General features: G+C 39.8%; 1 protein-coding gene across 1 annotated transcript in view; it reads right to left on the reverse strand.

The window, feature by feature from the left end:
• p3h1 (prolyl 3-hydroxylase 1) overlaps positions 1-16,012 on the reverse strand; it is a 36,276-nt gene that overhangs the window by 19,481 nt on the left and 783 nt on the right. Inside the window, exons 2-9 of the mRNA XM_049571016.1 lie at positions 13,283-13,435; positions 12,682-12,871; positions 12,462-12,593; positions 5,689-5,828; positions 1,149-1,238; positions 999-1,051; positions 752-879; positions 25-152 (exon numbers count right to left, since the gene is read on the reverse strand). Coding sequence (XP_049426973.1) covers positions 25-152; positions 752-879; positions 999-1,051; positions 1,149-1,238; positions 5,689-5,828; positions 12,462-12,593; positions 12,682-12,871; positions 13,283-13,435 — 1,014 coding nt within the window. The remainder of the gene's footprint in view (positions 1-24; positions 153-751; positions 880-998; positions 1,052-1,148; positions 1,239-5,688; positions 5,829-12,461; positions 12,594-12,681; positions 12,872-13,282; positions 13,436-16,012) is intronic.

A 16,012-nucleotide genomic window follows, 5' to 3' on the forward strand; every position in this document is an offset into this window, starting at 1 on the left:
GTTGTGATACTTTAGATAACTCACATTGGAGAGGCGGTGTAGCTCCCTGCACTCATCATCACTGATCACCCCATCCAGCAGCACCCGCTGAGTGCCATTCAGCTGCCTCGATGTCATGGTTACCTTGATGCCATCATACAACAGAGCACCGCCTAAAGGAGAAAGGTCACAAGGTCAAGGTGTGTAAAGGGGGGGGGGGGGGGGGGTATGATAGATGATCACGCCACAAGCCATAATACTGTCATATTCAAAACAAAATGTCCTTTTTATTCAAAACAACAACAAAAATACATACTACATTTCCATTTTGACATAAATTCAAATAAATACTCAAATAAAGAAAAACCTTTCAACACCTTTCTTTTCTTTTCGAACTTGGAACATGCCATTTTCATTCAATCTAGGCTCCTACTGCTGGCAAAGTATTGATAAGCGTACCACCTCAAAAGCGAAAGTAAAATACAGCCTATCAGCGCATCATTGGCATGGATATGACAGCCCATTTACACGTGCTGACCAAACAAAAACACACACAGTGAAGGAGTCAAATGTTCAGCTCGCGGTCCGCAAATAGGTGGCTCGCGGGCTGAATGCGGACCACGGACCGCATTTTAAGGCCACTGATTTAAGGTTTTTACTGTAACATGTTAACATATGAAAAAGTAAAGACTACATCGTGAGGCTGTTTGGAACAAATGCACCATCCCTTCACTAAAATCTGGTTCACTAGTAATCAATGTGAAATGTTCACCTTCCTGCGGTGCTATCATCATGGCCATTTCTGAAGAATCCTTCTTCTTTTCCTCAACGAGAGTCTCAATCTCCTTCATAAGGTTACCTATTTCCTCTGTGATCCTGGCTGCAGTCTCTCTGTCGGCTCTGACACACACACACACACACACACACACACACACACACACACACACAGGTAGAATAACATGACAGGCTATGATGTCATTTTGACAATACATTCATTCATGCAGTGTCTTCAGTCTTACTTCTGCTTGTCTCTCAGTTTCTTAGGCATGACATCTTCAGGAGTCCATGTGTCCTGAACATAAAATAAAGTGAAGACACAAGTCATCCTGCATGAACCCACTGTGTCAATAAGCAAAATATGAAGGATAACAAATGATTTATTCACTCACTGGATCTACAAAAGTGATTCCAAAGGCTTCATATCCAAAGTAGAGCAACTCTTTTTCCAGTATGGACTGCTGAATGTACGCTTTCACCACCTGGAGGTAAAAGAAACAAAAAAATCGAATTAAACTTTATTGCAAACCAGTCCGCAAAATAGCTTCATCACATATATCCATAGGATACCATGTTCAATTAAATGCTCAAGTGCAGAAAAGAGTGAGGCATTAAGTCATCCCTGGTTTTGAGCAGCCTGTGTTGGTGACCAGCAGAACAAAGCACTCATAAAACAAAGTAGATCCCTCCTTAACAAGTCTCTTCCCTTCCCTTTCTGTCATGCTGATGTTGGCCTGTAACTCTGCATGAGCTTGACATTGCATCTGAGAGGTGTATATCACAGAGCAGAGATGAATAACGGCTGGTTGGTACAGAGGTCCCACAAGAACATCCAGTGGAAGAAGTGACATGATGTTACACAAAACACTGAAATAATATTTGTGGACTATGGCCTTTACTTCTCAGGTATCTCACAGACTGCTCTACCCTGTGATTGGTGTCAGCTTTGGTGCCCTACTGTAATAATAAAAAAAAAAAACTATTTTAATTCCTACTGATTGGTTTCAGTGTTGATTTGACTTTTTGTTTCTCCCAGCAGCTCTAGTCCCTGCCTATTTGCTTTTTTGTCTGTGTGCCCAATCCCTAATTTTCAACACATTTAAATTGTGTAAAATGTACATCTTCCATCCAAGTGAAGGTTTGTTATAAAGTTAAAGATATACCCTTGAGGTGTTCCTGAGATATAATATTCACAAGAATGGAACAGATGCAAGGTCACAATGACCTTGACCTTTCATCACCAAAAACTACTCAGTCATTGTTGAGTCCAAATGGACATCTGTGCCAGATATAGAGAAATTCCCTTGAGGCATTCTTGAGATACCATGTTCTCAAGGAAGGGACAGAAGTACTTTACATACGGATGAACGGACAACCTGAAAACATAATGCCTCTGGCCACAGCTATTACCGGTGTGGAGGTGTAACAAAAGAATCAACTAGTCAAAGAGTGCTAATATCACTCTAAATATTATTGGAAAGATAGCATCTAAATATGTTGACACTGTGTTGACACTTGTTTTTAGCTTGCTGTCTTGTCTGTATGTCCTCGTATTGCTTTGTGTAGTTTAACATGTATTCATATGATGGATTAATAGTAATGCGGTGCTGTATATTATCCTGTCTGTCCTGTTGCAAGTCCCAAACAACTTCTGTTGTTGTGGCAGTAAGTGAGTAAGTTGTGATACTTTAGATGTACTGTACTCTAATTAAAAAATATATTTTAATTCCTACTGATTGGTTTCAGAGTTGATTTGACTTTTTGTTTCTCCCAGCAGCTCCAGCCCCTGCCTATTTGCTTATTTGTCTGTGAGCCCAATCCCTAATTTTCAACACATTGAAATTCTCTTCATATCACACTTTTCTTACAGATCTACTTCATTAACATTCAAATGCAGCAGTGTTATTTGTGTTGTGACCCAGAACTTTTCCATAAGCACCTTTTGATTATTAAAGATATGTCACCTTAAATCTCAAATCAAATCCTGCTCAGTATTTCATTGGTCCTGTCTCATCATCACATTCCCCACCATTGGAGCACAGGTTCAAGAGGGTCGGGGCTAGACTGTACGCTGCTGACACTCATGGTCAGCTGTGGAGAGCACCATGTGCAGCCAGATGATGCAAGGCTTTGGCAAGTGACAGGATTCAGGAAAGTTTGGCTTTCCTTTACCTGATAAGTGTGAATATACTGAGTCATTTTCACCTCGACCACGTTAACCAGGCTAACTAATATCGGTTGTAGAAATCCAAGATAACATCAAACAGCATTAAACAATTGCAGTACACTGCATCAACAGTTTTCAATACTCTCCTCTAGTACTGTGCATATAAATCCTAGTACCATTTTAGTTGTCAGATAGTTTTTTGTGTGTAAAATGGCTGCAGGGAACACGAGTGTGCTGTCAGGCACACAGAGCGTACTGGAGATACTGCGGTACTCGGCTTATCACCCGGCACATCTTCACCATCTTCACATATGAATTGTGGTAATTAGCAAAGACATCTGAATGTTTTGGCATCCACCTTTAGATCTGCTCTTTTTTAAATGGCAGCTAGTGTCCTGTTTGATAAACTGACTGCATTAAAAGCAGCAGCAACATGTTCCCACTCACTGCCTTTTCTTTAGTTTGTGACCCTACTACCCACCAAACAATAGGCTATGTGTTTTCTAACCTCCAGCTCACCCACAAGCACCTCAATTTCTGCGTCAGGAATATTAATTTTCTTGGTCTTCCTCTCAGTTGTTGCCATGATTTACCATAAAGAAACCACTGATCAGCCAGCTCATGTCTATACAGTACATCAGCATTAATGAAGTGCTTTGCATTGACCATTTATGGTTGAATGTGGGCGTGTAGAGAGCAGGACATTCATGCTGTTTATGTGTGGACAATTTCAAGTTGATCTGGGATTTATACAAGGAAATCATGCACTGGCAAGCGTAAGCATGGTTTTATGAATCAGAATATTTTTTGGCATTTGTACATTTCCTCATATGTACATACGCAAACATTTAGTGTGGATTCCCCGCAGAGTTTTATAAATGGGGTCCAAGGTCTCTACAAATAAAACCTAGTTTATGTAGGGTTGGTAAATTAAAAATAAAGAATAATAATAATTAGCAATTCGTTTGTTAACTTGCATTATCACAGGGAGCACAAAAATCACGCACTATAAATGTGTACACATGCAGGAAACATAGTAAATACATCTGTGTCAGAGTAAAGGAAAACTGAGTTTCTATAAGTAACTACTTTGCAAAAGTTGACTTAAAACAAGAGACATGTCGAACACCTTTATTTACTGCTACTTTTCAACAGAATAAAACATGTTACCAGTTGTAACCAGACAGCGCTTTGTTCACTTCATTACCTCACAGTTGAATCTTCTGTGTGAATGCAGCAGTCATACAAACAGCCCAGCTGCTAAAAATCTCAAAAAATTCTGGACCAATTTTAGTGCAGTTTGGATTGTTACAATTTACAGAAGTGTTAACATAAGAGAATACTTCATTCTCATACCAATTTTTTTTTAATCTTTTGTAAATGGTAACTGTAATATTTCTATATTTAAAATCAACGTACCTTAAACAATTAAGTTCCAAGTATATTCTTCCTGCATTTAAAGTCGTTGCCATGGTGTATATTTTGTTCATAATCTTTAAAATAAATGAAGACTTGGGGCGTCAGTAGAGAAGTGGATTGTGCAGTGGTCGCAGGCTCGAGTCGGGCTTGCAACCATTTACTGCGTGTCACCCCCCGCTCTCTCTTTCACCCCAATTCACTATGTCCTATACATTAAAGGCAAAAAAGCCCGAAAAATAATCTTAAAAAAAAAAATAAATAAATAAATGAAGACTTGATTAATAAAAATGACATAATTACAGCGAACACTGAAAAAAAAGAAGTCTCTTGCAGCCTCCGTAGTGATGTGAGCGTTTTTTTACACTGACAGCAAAACAAATAACTCCGCTTCTTTGGGAAAATTAAATCCAATTGGGCATATATTAGCTTTAATTCAGTTAACAGGTGTTGCTCCAGGTGTCTCCTACTTCTTTTAAATAATAGAGATAGATGACACTGTGAGTGACACTTGAATGACCACATAAATATATGATGACAAGATAAATTCAAACTGAACCTATCTTCATCGTGATTTTCACTCTTTGTAGTAAGAAAAACGACACCCATATTTGATGTACATTGCCAATTACTAGTCATTCTAGGTAATGTGGGTTGAACATATTAAAAACCTTTATATAGGGGCTACTGTATTAATAAGGGTTGCTGTTCTAAACATTATTATTACTTTTAATATAATTAATAAAGACATTTGACCATGCTGGTTCCATTTATATGTGTTACAACAGTAAATTTGACTGCAACTTTATTGGTCCCCCCCAAAAATTGCTCTTGAGAAATATTTCTGTTCATTGCCCCTCCCCCACCAACAATGAAATGGAATTTCCGCCCTTGGTAGGAAACAGCACTGACACAGTGTCAGGGGTTTTGTTGGTGAAGAATCACCCACACCTCCACCCTTGGGGTGTTTTTATTCCAAAACTGAGCACAGGCTGGAAAGTGAGCTCAGTTGGAAAGCCAGAAAACTCTTCATTCATTGTCATTAGAATTGATCAACAACCCTGTTAACCCACTATAAGTACTGCAGAATATGGACATTTGGAGGCTGTAAAAATCTAATTTATTGCTTCTTTTAAAGGCAGCAAACTTTTATATGCTTTTGATTACCATCAATGCCTTTTTAATGTCAAGCCCTTGAGTACATTTGAATGCTAATGGAGGCTATTTTTCTCTCACCATGTGTGAGCTGATTTGCCACTGATCATTATGGATAACACAACATAATACAACGCTAAAAATGACTGCACTCACAAGAAAAGAGCCTCTACCAAGTGTGATTTAGACTGTACCTGTCTGGCTGATACAGTGTCTGCCTTGTCTTCACCCAGCACAGCAGAATAATAAGCCAGGTTCTGGTTCATCACCTCATCGTCAGGGTGGAACAACAGGAAGGTCTTAGCACACTCAATGGCCTTCTCATACTGTTCACCTGGACAGAGGGAACAGAGAGAGGAGGGTGAAGAGCAGGTCTGAGGTCTGAAAATACTGACACAAGTACTGCGGAGTCGATAAGAGTTGGAGGTTAAGCATCTAACAAGGTTCTAACTTAAGCCTCTTTCACACATGGTTCCTCGTAAATTTTGGGGATAACCTTTTAGGCACTGCTTGTGACATTTACTATTCACACATGCACTACATTCACGAACATTTGTCTTTCCACTAGGGCCGTAACAGTACATGTATTTGTGTCGAACCGTTCGGTACGCGACTTTCGGTTCGGCACGACCCTGTACCGAATTATTGGGCGCAGGATATTATTTTATTTTATTTTGTTTTATTTTAATTCCGTTTTTGCGAGACGAACCTTTTAAAATATCTAGTTCCCCGACTGACATAACTGAGTGACGGACTGAGTCCCGTAAATCTCCGCTTTCACTTTGTGCAGCGCATTCTCGCATTTTGACAACATGGCAAGTGAGCCTGACGAACCTGAAGACCCACCCGCAAACCTTAAGTCCTCTGTTTGGGAACACTTTGGTTTCAGGGTAAAATACGAAGATGGAAATAAACAAGTGGACAAGACAAAAGCAGTGTGCCGACACTGCAGAACAGTGGTCGGGTGTGTACTTGGAAACACATCTAACATGCTAACACACCTAAAGCGATACCACCCGAGTTTGAACGTTAACCGGCACAACTAGAAAATGCAGTCTGATGCAAACTACGATATCGTCGTTTAAAAAGAAAGAGTGTTTCCCTGACCATCGCGCTAAAGAAATAACCAACGCCATTGGAGTTGAGTAAAATTGTTTAAGCAGCACTTTAGATATTGAAGCATGTTTTGTTTACTGCACTTTAACAAAGTGGGAAAGCTAAGTAAGTTCCTAGTAAAACTGAATCCGAGCAGGCTTTAAAGCTGACCAGCTGCATTATACTTTTTATTTTAATTGAGTAAAACTGTTTAAGCAGAAATTTATATTTATATTTTTCATTCAAAAGATGTGTTAAAAAAACAGCAGGATTTTATTTTTCAATTTTATTTTTCTATTTTCATTCAAACAATGTGAAAAAGCAGGATTTTATATATATTTGTTTCATTCAAAAATTGTGTAAAAAGAGTTAACTGCTGTGGTGGTATCAAAAATGCCCATGTACAAGAAGTCAAGATGCTGGTACTGTGGCAAAAGTACAAACGTGTAAAGAAAAAAACACATATATTATACCGTATTTTATATGGTATAATGGTATTTTTGCCATTGAAACAGTATATATATGGTATGTATTTTTGTTGTTCAATTATAGATGTAAATTCTTAGAGTGCTGTTTCCTATTTAAACCACTGTCTTCCTGTGCTCAGTATGAGCCTGATGAAGCTGTAAGCGAAACGCGTTGCTCTATTAAATTCTCGATCCTCTTTCTTAGTCCTGTCTTGTGTGCAGTACGTAGCCACAATATATGTGTTTTTTTCTTTGCTGTGGTGGTATGTTTTAATAAGGTTACCAATAAGTAAAAGATATTTAATAGTTGTCTATTTTTTTCATTACTGTACCGAAAAAAAACGAACCGTGACTTGTGTACTGTTACACTCCTAATATATATATACGTATTTATATATATATATATATATATATACTTTATTATACTTTATTAATCCCCGAGGGGAAATTCAATTTTTTCACTCTGTTGTCAATTACACACAGGTCCGAACACACACATGCACAAACACGACCTATACATGCACTAAGTGGAGAAATGTCAGAGTGGGGCTGCCCATGACAGGCGCTCCGAGCAGTTGGGGGATTGTGACTGTGAATTAAAACATGACTGTTATTTAACACTTTAATTACTTAAAGGGACATTGTGTAGCGTTTTCAGTTGTTTATTGGCAAAAATCGATGTCTGCATTCATAAATATGTCATCATTGGTGTACTATTACCTCCACCAATAATCTGACTTATTCTCATAAAAGGAGAATTTCGGATTTGTTTGTACATTGGGCGGGAAGTCGTTTGGGGGGGTTCCAAAACATTTCGCCATCTTGAAAATACATCCACTAGCAAGGGACATATAGCGCTACCAGGGAATAGCCCCGTGTTTTCATTGAGAGCTAGGCCAGCGCTGCGTGACTGAGAAGCCAAAGGAGAGGAGCAAGAGGCGCTGCGCTAGTACCCCGGCAAATTTGAAAGCCTGCACTACTGCAGCATAACAAAGTCAGATGCAGGATCATGCAAATGCAGCATCAGGGGAAATGGAAACCTTGTCGCCAAGAAAGCACAAAAGGGAATCAAAAAGGCAACGCAACCGCCAAATTCAAAACATGAGGGTCAACATTGGGGTAGCCTTTCCCAGGTGGAAAGAGCTGCTGAAGGAGAAAGGTTTTAAAAGGGACGCTGTGATTGGCCTGCTCGCCTGCCTGTCATTTTTTCCCCAACCTCCAGGCCAGGCCAATGCAATCACAGGCCAGTGCTGCTGTCAGCGACGCAGTGATGCGGGGAGAGGGATGAGGTGTGTGAGGTTGAGTCACTTGTCAGTTGTCAAAAGACAAGACTTGATTGGTTTGTTTTGATTTACATCTGCCCCAACAGTCCTACGTTGTAAACACAGCCAGCATGGTGAGGAGGGGGTTTGCCAACTTGCGTTGCGTGTGTCTGTGTAGAAGCCTGAATGAATACTCCATGAAGTATCGGATGACATGGTTTCATCAATGTTATCATAGCTTTTTGGTACACAGCGGCCAGGGGCAGAAATCCCGGGAGGGACAGGGGGGACATGACTCCCCCTTCAACAAAGCTGTACCCCCCTAGAATAATTTAAGACACAATTAATAATTTTTGAACAATGCAGTAGTATTTATTAAAAGCACAATGTAAGCGGTGCTCATTATAAAAGTGCAATAATGTGCTATTTAAATCTTAAAAGATTTAGTCCCCCCCCCTCCCATTCCTAGTAGTAATTAGTACTTGGCAGCACTTGAAGTGTGTGGCTGGACCCCGCTGCCCACATCACGCGGGGGTAAGATGTTCACTCACACAGATACAGTTTAACTTACACAAGTTACAACACATCCCATTTACTGTTACAACAAGCCCCAGGCCCAGGCTGATAATATAAACTGTCTGCAACATTTCTACTGCATTGTTCAAAAGCCAGAGTTTAGTGATAGTCAGAGAGGACAGGAGAGAAAGAAGAGGGAGAGGACAGGACAAGAGCAGTCAGTGACGGAGCGGCTCGTAGTTAATATCTGTAGGCTCTCCACCTGTCAATGAGACAAACATGACAGACGTGCAGCTTAACTGACAAGGAGCGGCCATTACGCGCGATTATTATGCACGGTTTTGAGGTGTGCAGCGGCAGATCTCACAGCACACTGTTTATAAACCATTCACCAGTTTAATTGCAGGAAATGTTTATGTTTAATTTGATTTCAATCATTTTGTTTTAAATCTGGACATGTGCAGGTGGACTCAGCCAGTGCTAAGAAAGGTCCTATGCCTGCCTGTTGGGGAGATAGGAAAAGATTAAAGCGTCAAATTGCGGTAAAAGATCTTGTATAAAAGACAGGTTACAACTTTTTTTCCTTGTCCCCCCCCCCCCCCCCCGCAATTATTCTCTAAAATTTTACTGTTTATTGTCCCCCCCAACTATGAAATGGGATTTTCGCCCCTGACAGCGGCTGCCATATGGAGCTACATTAGGGTCAAATGTTTTGTACTTGAAAAAATAAAATTTGAAACTGAAAATTCATGTGTTGAAAAGTACAACAATGTATTCAAAATAAAAATAAGTGTATGAAATGTTTTTTCAGGTTAAATATAATTTTGATTCACTTTGGTAATTCTTTTGAATGAATAATTTATTTTCACTTTTCACTTCCATATATATTTTAATATTTGAGGTCTTATTTTTTTCAGTTGCATGTTTTATCTTTTCAGATTCAGATCATATTTTTTACAGTTTCAAATCTTATTTTTTCAGTTTCAGATCTTTTTTTCAGTTTCAGATCTTTTTTTGTCAGTTTCAAATCTTTTTTTTACTTTCAGATCTTTTTTTTTTTTCAGTTTCAAATCTGTTTTTTGAGTTTCAGACTTTTGACCCTGATGTGGCGTGGGGGGCGTGGCATCAGCTGAGAGGGGTGTGGAATCATGAGTGACAGTGTCTTCAGGGAACGTAGGAACTAAAAAAATTCTGACTCAGCACTTACATACAGCATATTCATGTGATTGGCAGTGTGAAAATTGATGCCAGTGACAAACTTCCATTTAGAAATCTGTTTTAGACAGTACTGAGCACCAATTGCGGTATAAGAGCGATAAATTATGCCAGATTTTGCAGATCAACAGCTACATTTTAAGTGCTGATATGTCCGATTTCCACATAGCACTGTGAACGCAGCGTAGTGTCCGTTTTGCTTGCAATGATGGTGTCTGGTCAGTCGGGTCAATCTGCTGGAGCCCATACATCCAGCACACAGGTGAGAAATTTTAACTAAGCTTTGGGAAATCATAACAAACATTAAGGGGTCGTTTTTGTGACAACATACATTTCCACAGCTCCATCGTCATGGCCCTGTTGATGCTTCCTCATCCAGTAAACGTGTCCCCTGGATGAAACCTTTGAGCTTGGGGAAAAGGAAACAATCCTAAAACACCTCCCTACTCACCTGACCTGGCTCCAGGTGATTTTTGTGGCACAAGGTGAGTAGGGAGGTGTTTTAGGATTGTTTCCTTTTCCCCAAGCTCAAAGGTTTCATCCAGGGGACACGTTTACTGGATGAGGAAGCATCAACAGGGCCGTGATGATGGAGCTGTGGACAATCACACTTTCCAGCTCTGACAAATTCGCCACTTAAAAGACGTCACACAAAAAAAGTATGTTGTCACAAAAACGACACCTTAATATTTGTTATGATTTCCCAAAACTTAGTAAACATTTCTCAGCTGTGTGCTGGATGTATGGGCTCCAGCAGATTGACCCGACCGACCGGATGTCTTCATCACAAGGGAAGTGGACACTACGCTGCATTCAGAGTGCTATGTGGAAATCGGACATATCAGCACTTAAAATGTGGCTGCAAAATCTGGCATAATCTATCGCTCTTATACTGCAATTGGTGCTCAGTACTGTCTAAAACAGATTTCTAAATGGAAGTTTGTCACTGGCAACAATTTTTACACTGCCAATCACATGAATATGCTGTATGTAAGTGCTGAGTCAGAATTTTTTTAGTTCCTACGTTCCCTGAAGGCACTGTCACTCATGATTCCACACCCATCTCAGTTGATGCCACACCCCCCACGCTACATCAGGGTCAAAAGTCTGAAACTCAAAAAACAGATTTGAAACTGAAAAAAAAGATCTGAAAGTGAAAAAAAGATTTGAAAGTGAAAAAATAAGATTTGAAACTGTAAAAAGTAAGATCTGAATCTGAAAAGATAAAACATGCAACTGAAAAAAATAAGACCTCAAATGTCAAAATATACGTATATGGAAGTGAAAAGTGAAAATAAATTATTCATTCAAAAGAATTACCAAAGTGAATCAAAATTATATTTAACCTGAAAAAACATTTCATATACTTATTTTTATTTTGAACACATTGTTGTATTTTTCAAAATTCAAGATCAACACATGAATTTTCAGTTTCAAATTTTATTTTTTCAAGTACAAAACATTTGACCCTAATGTACCTCCATACTACAGTTGTTGCAAAACAGTGACGCGCTAGAGTGCGCTATCCGTTTGAATGCAATATATGATTTCAACGTTAGATAGGAGAGAGTCCTACACATTGTGGTTGTAAGGAATTTGAAGAGATTGAGATTTGATACAATGCTATCAAAGCCCAGCCCTAAACTTGGCCTATACTTTGGACTAAAAGTCAGCAAATCTCAGCCTCTGCTGCTTAACTTTTGACTATCCTTTTTAAAATCTGTGTCTTGTGAATCTCCAACTTTATGGAGGTGCAAAGGAGAAAGCTTTTGATGAAAAGGATGCTTATTAATCCCTGAGGTGAAATTCAATTTGTTTCACTCTACTGTCATATACACACAGGCCCGAAACACACACACATGCACAAGCAGGACCTATATAGGCATGTGCAGAGCGAGGGGGCTGCCATGGACAGGTGTCCCGAGCAGTTGGGGGTTCAGTGCCTTGCTCAAGGAGCCCAGGAGGAAAACTGGCCAGTCCATGCTCCATATTTGGCCTGTGCAGGGACTTGCACCAGCAACTGGTTCCAAAGCCAGAGTCCCTATGCACTGAGCTACTGCCACCCCAAAAATGAAGAAGCTCTGATGGAGGCCAGATGGCTGTCTTCTGTAACTACAGTGACTTTTCATCACTGAGTGTGACTCTCCTCTGTCATTATTAGTCAATACAACAAGATGTCACAGCAGTTTTCTGAGCATGTAAGAAACTCTACAGGAAATCATCTTGTTTTTCATGAAAACCCAAGATCTGTCTCATTATATTTAACAAACATATCTGACCATATGATGATCACTGATGCTGTAAATCTCTTTAGATTTAGGGTTTAATTCCACTTTTGTGACAGACAAGGACTTTGGATAAAGGCACACTCTATTCAGAACATGCTGAAAAACAAAAAGCTGTTGCACTCACTGTTGTAGTAGGAGAACTGCAGGTAGTTGAAATGCGACGGGAGGAAGTCTTCAAAGGGCTTGTTTTTACCAGCAGTGGAGGCCAATTCGACTGCACAGTGCTGCTTACAGTTCAGTACCTGCATGTAGTGGTCTGACACACACAAACACATTAATACAAAGGATCTTCAACTTTTATATCAATCTTTTCTGCACAGAAATCCAAAGATGTACCGTCTCACCTGTCATGGTCTGGAACAGGTCGGCATTGTACTCCATGTAGTTGTAGCCATCGTAGTTGTAGGCTCCCTCACACAGTACTCTGCACTCCTTATCAGCAGTGAAGTACTCATCTACAGCCACTTCGAAGTGTTCGGCTGCCAGCCCGAATGAATCGTCACTGTAGAAACTCTTCCCCAGCAAAAACTCAGCCTAAGAGGGGGAGGGGTCATGTAATATTACCAGTGCTGTGGCATTAAAAAGTTTCCCTTTCTAAGTAATAGCAAGATAATAAAGTGCACACAAGCTTGTTAAAACAAATTGTCTCAGTTTAATTTAACCTTTATTTTCCACCATATTTCACATTTACAGCAAAACAATTGTATTGCTATTTGAAATCTTCAACCACACAGGCATGTGACAATTCTGTGACAGTTTTACTGCAGAGAATGGACCATGTTACAAAATGTCAGCAGATATCTGAAATACACTGAGCCAAAAATTCCTGAAATGTAAGTAAAATAAATAAACATTATAGACACTCAGCTCCCCTCTGAAGACTGGCCCTGAGGCTAAGAGGACAAAAAGGCCATAAAACTGATCAGAGAAGGAGTTTGCTCTCACCATTTGTGGCCTGGCCTCCAAATCTTTGAAGTCCTCTGCCTGCACTCCTGCCATCATCCTGTAGTACTCCAGGTTCTGTCTCATCTCCACATGATCCGGGTTGGCCTGGAAGAATGTGTTGGCAGCTGCCACCGCCTTGTCCAGCTTATTGATCTGAAAAATTAAAAAAAAAAACACACAGGGTTCAGCTCAGCTTCTGCAATTGAAGTTGTGTTACTAGTTCACCTCAGCCCCTGTTAGATGGGACTGCTCATTACTGTGATAGTGTCTGCTTCTGTGTGCCTCCCAAACAGGGTTCAGTCTATTTCTGTATTAAAGCAGCAATAAATGATTTGTTTTTTGTCCATTTGTGGCAGCAAAAGAAACTAGAAACACAACATTGATATATTATCTCTGAGTAAAGTTGTTATGACTAACCTGCTGGCAAGCTGTTACATATTTACACATCCAGCAGACACATAGCATTATGAGCATCCAGTTGGAGTCATGCTTTTGGCCACCTGGTGAATTTAAGTCCAACATTGACCTTCTTTTAGCACAGTTTTTGGTCTCCACCATAGCTGTTAGTTGCTCCACTATGTTCACCAACTAAGCAAGTCACTCTCTGTGTTGCTAGTAGCAGTTTCCTGGCAGCTAGCTACTGAAAAAAGATACTGAAAAATGCTATCAGAGCAGTGAAACTGAACCATAACAGTACCATAACCACTGGTCAAACTTCATGAATCTGGTGTAAAATACATTTATACATGTTACGTGAAACACAGGGGCTTATATATGGACAGTGCAGGAAGTGTAGTTGCACTGGGACCTGTGGGGCGGGTTGGGGTGGGGGGCCCTTGTGAATGATTCAAATTGCCACCTTGGAACTACAGCTACGTTCAAAAAAGAACTCACATTAAATTAAAAATGGTGCCATTCACAGACTATATGCCCTCAAAATGCAAACCCATTTCTGTCATGATTTTCTTTTCTTATGAATAAATTATATATATTCGGGCTGTCAAAATAATCATGTTCTGTGGTGCCCTTTGACCCGGTGCATTATTAAAGGCCTCAGTGGCTGTGTACCATAACGGCGGCAGACAAGATGACACTGCTTGGCCCGTGAATGGAACATTTACATCGAAAAAATGCCCAGATGGACCTGTTGATAGAGCACCGTTCTCTGCAATTTCTCTGGAATTTTCATACCATCAGAGTGCTTCAAGCCTGAAATATCACCTCAACACAAGGCATTTAGCAGTGAAATCAGAGGTCTGAGCTAGCACAGCTTCTGATGCTTGCGCTAGAAGTCAGCCTCATCAAGCTACACTTGACCAGGCATTCAGACGTAAACTGAGTAGGTCTACCTGTGACCAACAAAGTCCCTTGCAAAATGAATTGCAATGGACTGCAGACCAGTTTCAGTGGTAGAGGACAGGAGGGACAGTTGTGTCCAAAATTCATTTGATCTGAAATTTCTTAAATACTTTTTTCACTTTTAAATGCTTTTTTTAATACTTTTTTTTAAACTTTAATTTAGATTAATTAATCATAGAGCATGTAATTAATTAGTAGTGATGAGCGAACACACCATTATCTGTATCTGTGTCTGTATCTGTTCAACCAGCTAAATTATTTGCATCTGTACTCAGAACCGGCAGGGTTTCTGAGTGGGTGGGGTTTAAATAAAAGTCTATCAATCAATCAATCAATCAATTTTATTTATAAAGCCCAATATCACAAATCACAATTTGCCTCACAGGGCTTTACAGCATACTTGAGCCTAATCTAAAGTTATCATTTTTAGCCTGAAATTTGTATGAATTTACCAGAGGCTGCAATATTTATTGCTTGTGAGAGAAGTATCTACAGAGCAGCCTTAGAATGAGTTCCGGATCATTTTCATCACAAGAGTAATAGATTAAATACAGCTACCCAAATGAGGATTTTCCTTTATCATGAGTACAGATAATGACACATTTAACTCGTATGATGAAAAGTAGGCTACATCCGAGTATTCTGCTCAACCCTACTCATTAGATTCATTTTTTTAATCGTTTGTTGACCGCCCTAATATATGTACGTACGCACACACACACACACACACAAATATATATACATACATATGTATGTATGTATGTATGTATGTATGTGTGTGTGTGCGCGTGTGTGTGTATATAAGGCCTTTTAAACAGAAAAGCAGCAGTAAAAAGAAACGAACAGGAGGAAAAAGAAGCAAAGCTCCCTAAATTATATTACCAATGGTGTGTGTGTGTGTGTGTGTGTGTGTGTGTGTGTGTGTGTGTGTGCGCCTTATAACTAGTGAGTAGTGTGCACTAACTAGGACCTGTCATTATAGCATGCACTGGGGCCCGTGGTAACTACCTTACACCACTGGTGAAACAGCATCATTCTGTGCCTTTTGGCTAAACCCTGGAGTATGTAGGAATTTATGATGGGAGTTATTATGAAAATACTCGATGATAATATCTGAGATTATTTCTTCCACTTCCACATATTTTTGTAGCAGAATAAAATTCTGCCCTAACTTTTTCAATATGGTGCTGCTTTCAAGTTCTAACGAGAGTAGTATTTTATCAGGAGCATATGAAAGCAACACGTAGGCCTTTAAACCGCTGGATCCCAAAACCGACGCCTTAACGTCAGACTCCACAGAAGCTGACTCCACCTTAAGACGTGGCATGGCTGTCTTGGTTTTTGGGGGGTTGGGGTTTACAGTATGCAACT

The sequence above is a fragment of the Epinephelus fuscoguttatus genome, linkage group LG1 (assembly GCF_011397635.1).
Source record: "Epinephelus fuscoguttatus linkage group LG1, E.fuscoguttatus.final_Chr_v1".
Lineage (NCBI taxonomy): Eukaryota > Metazoa > Chordata > Actinopteri > Perciformes > Serranidae > Epinephelus > Epinephelus fuscoguttatus.